Source organism: Cariama cristata, unplaced genomic scaffold (genome assembly GCF_000690535.1).
Source record: "Cariama cristata isolate BGI_N322 unplaced genomic scaffold, ASM69053v1 scaffold29202, whole genome shotgun sequence".
Lineage (NCBI taxonomy): Eukaryota > Metazoa > Chordata > Aves > Cariamiformes > Cariamidae > Cariama > Cariama cristata.
Window position 1 is genome coordinate 1 of NW_009604953.1, and position 1,857 is coordinate 1,857.

The 1,857-nt window shown below is 51.7% G+C and overlaps 1 protein-coding gene across 1 annotated transcript; it reads left to right on the forward strand.

Annotated features, from left to right (window-relative positions):
• Window positions 1-7: 7 nt before the first annotated feature.
• RBM15B (RNA binding motif protein 15B) lies at window positions 8-1,654 on the forward strand (the record flags this gene model as incomplete). The annotated part of the gene is made up of 1 exon (XM_009695786.1): window positions 8-1,654. A coding segment is annotated over one exon (1,383 nt), but the record flags the coding sequence as incomplete, so codon positions are not given.
• Between the last annotated feature and the right edge of the window lie 203 nt (window positions 1,655-1,857).

Genomic DNA, 1,857 nt, shown 5'->3' on the forward strand with positions numbered 1-1,857 from the left:
GGGTGGTCTTGGTCCAAGTACTTCCTTGGCTGCCCTGGCGAGAGAGTTCGACCGCTTTGGCAGCATCAGGACTATTGACTACGTGAAGGGAGACAGCTTCGCTTATATCCAGTATGAGAGCTTGGATGCTGCCCAGGCTGCCTGCGCGCAGATGAGGGGCTTTCCTTTGGGCGGACCGGAGAGGAGACTCCGAGTGGATTTTGCCAAAGCAGAAGAGACAAGATACCCGCAGCAGTACCAGCCTGCACCGCTTCCCGTGCACTATGAACTGCTAGCTGATGGGTACAGCAGACACAGAAGCCTAGAGCAAGATTTGAGGGTGCGAGATAGGACTCCTCCACATCTCCTGTACTCGGACAGAGACAGGAGCTTTGCAGAGGCAGACTGGGCCAGCCCTGCCAAAAATGCTGAACGCAGAAACAACTTGGAAAGCTACAGCCGATCGGTGCGTAGCCGGAGTGGAGAGCGCTGGGGCAGCGACAGCGATCGCAGCATACCCAAACCATGGGAAGAGAGGCGGAAACGCCGGAGTCTTTCCAGTGACCGCGGGAGGACTACTCACTCGCCTTACGAGGACAGAAGCAGGACAAAGGCCAGTGGGCCAGCTTTAGACCGCAGCCCAGAGAGGGCTCGCAAGGAGAATCACACTACAGAATCCGGAGCCGAGAAAGAGCAGAGTAACTCCCTTCAGAACAATCGTCACGCGACTGAGGAGAAGCCCCATCGTGAGCCATCCGATGCTCCCCAGCCTAAAAAAAGGGACAGCGAACGCAATCATCGAACTGGTGAATCGGAATCCAAAACTCATGAGGAGCCAAAATCTGAGACCAAAAAGCTAAAGAATTTATCGGAATACGCTCAGACACTGCAGCTTGCTTGGAATGGGCTTCTTGTGCTAAAAAACAGCTGCTTCCCCACCTCTATGCACATCCTGGAGGGAGACCTCGGTGTCATCAACGGACTCCTTAAAGACCATTCATCCGGCGGGAAGTTAACGCAGCTCAAAATCGCTCAGAGACTTCGACTCGACCAGCCCAAGCTGGATGAAGTAACTCGCCGTATCAAACAAGGCAGCCCCAACGGCTACGCTGTGCTCCTGGCGACCCAATCCAGCCCGGGAGGGGCAGGGGCTGAGGGGACCTTCCCTGTTGTAGAGCCTGGCTTGCAGCGACGGCTTCTCAGGAATCTGGTCTCCTACTTGAAACAGAAGCAGGCTGCTGGGGTTATCAGCCTGCCCGTGGGAGGGGCGAAGGGCAGAGACAGCACAGGCATGCTTTACGCGTTCCCTCCTTGTGAATTCTCTCAGCAGTACCTCCAGTCAGCACTAAGGACATTGGGGAAGTTAGAAGAAGAACATATGGTGATAGTTATAGTCAAAGACACTGCCTAGCCCACACTGTCTTTTCAAATTCCATGTTTTCTTTGTGTGTCACACAACCCAGTTGTTTTTAAGGCCAATCATTTTGGTGGAGGCTCAAAACACCTCGACCAAAGTGGTAAGATTTTTAGTTTCTAATTAATTTTAATACCATTTAAATAGAGCCCATTTTATTCGTTTTTAATATGTGACACTGTCCGCTGTTGTTCTGTATTTTTATTTTTTAACTGTATGAAAAGTTGTCAGTAAAGCCTTGTTCACTGATGGATTTCTAAACTTGTGCAGTATCCTAGTTTTTATGGCCCAGGAAGGGCTGGTTCCCTGTGCTGTCAAGAGCTGGAAGGTGATGGTCCCAACCCGTTTCAGTTTCTCAGACCCCAGCCTCCATCTCTTTAGATGTGTCCTGCAAGGTGGGAGGGGGAAGGGGGGGGGGTTCTTTGTGCTGTATGAGAGACTGAAAGGTTGGTCCTGTATCTTTT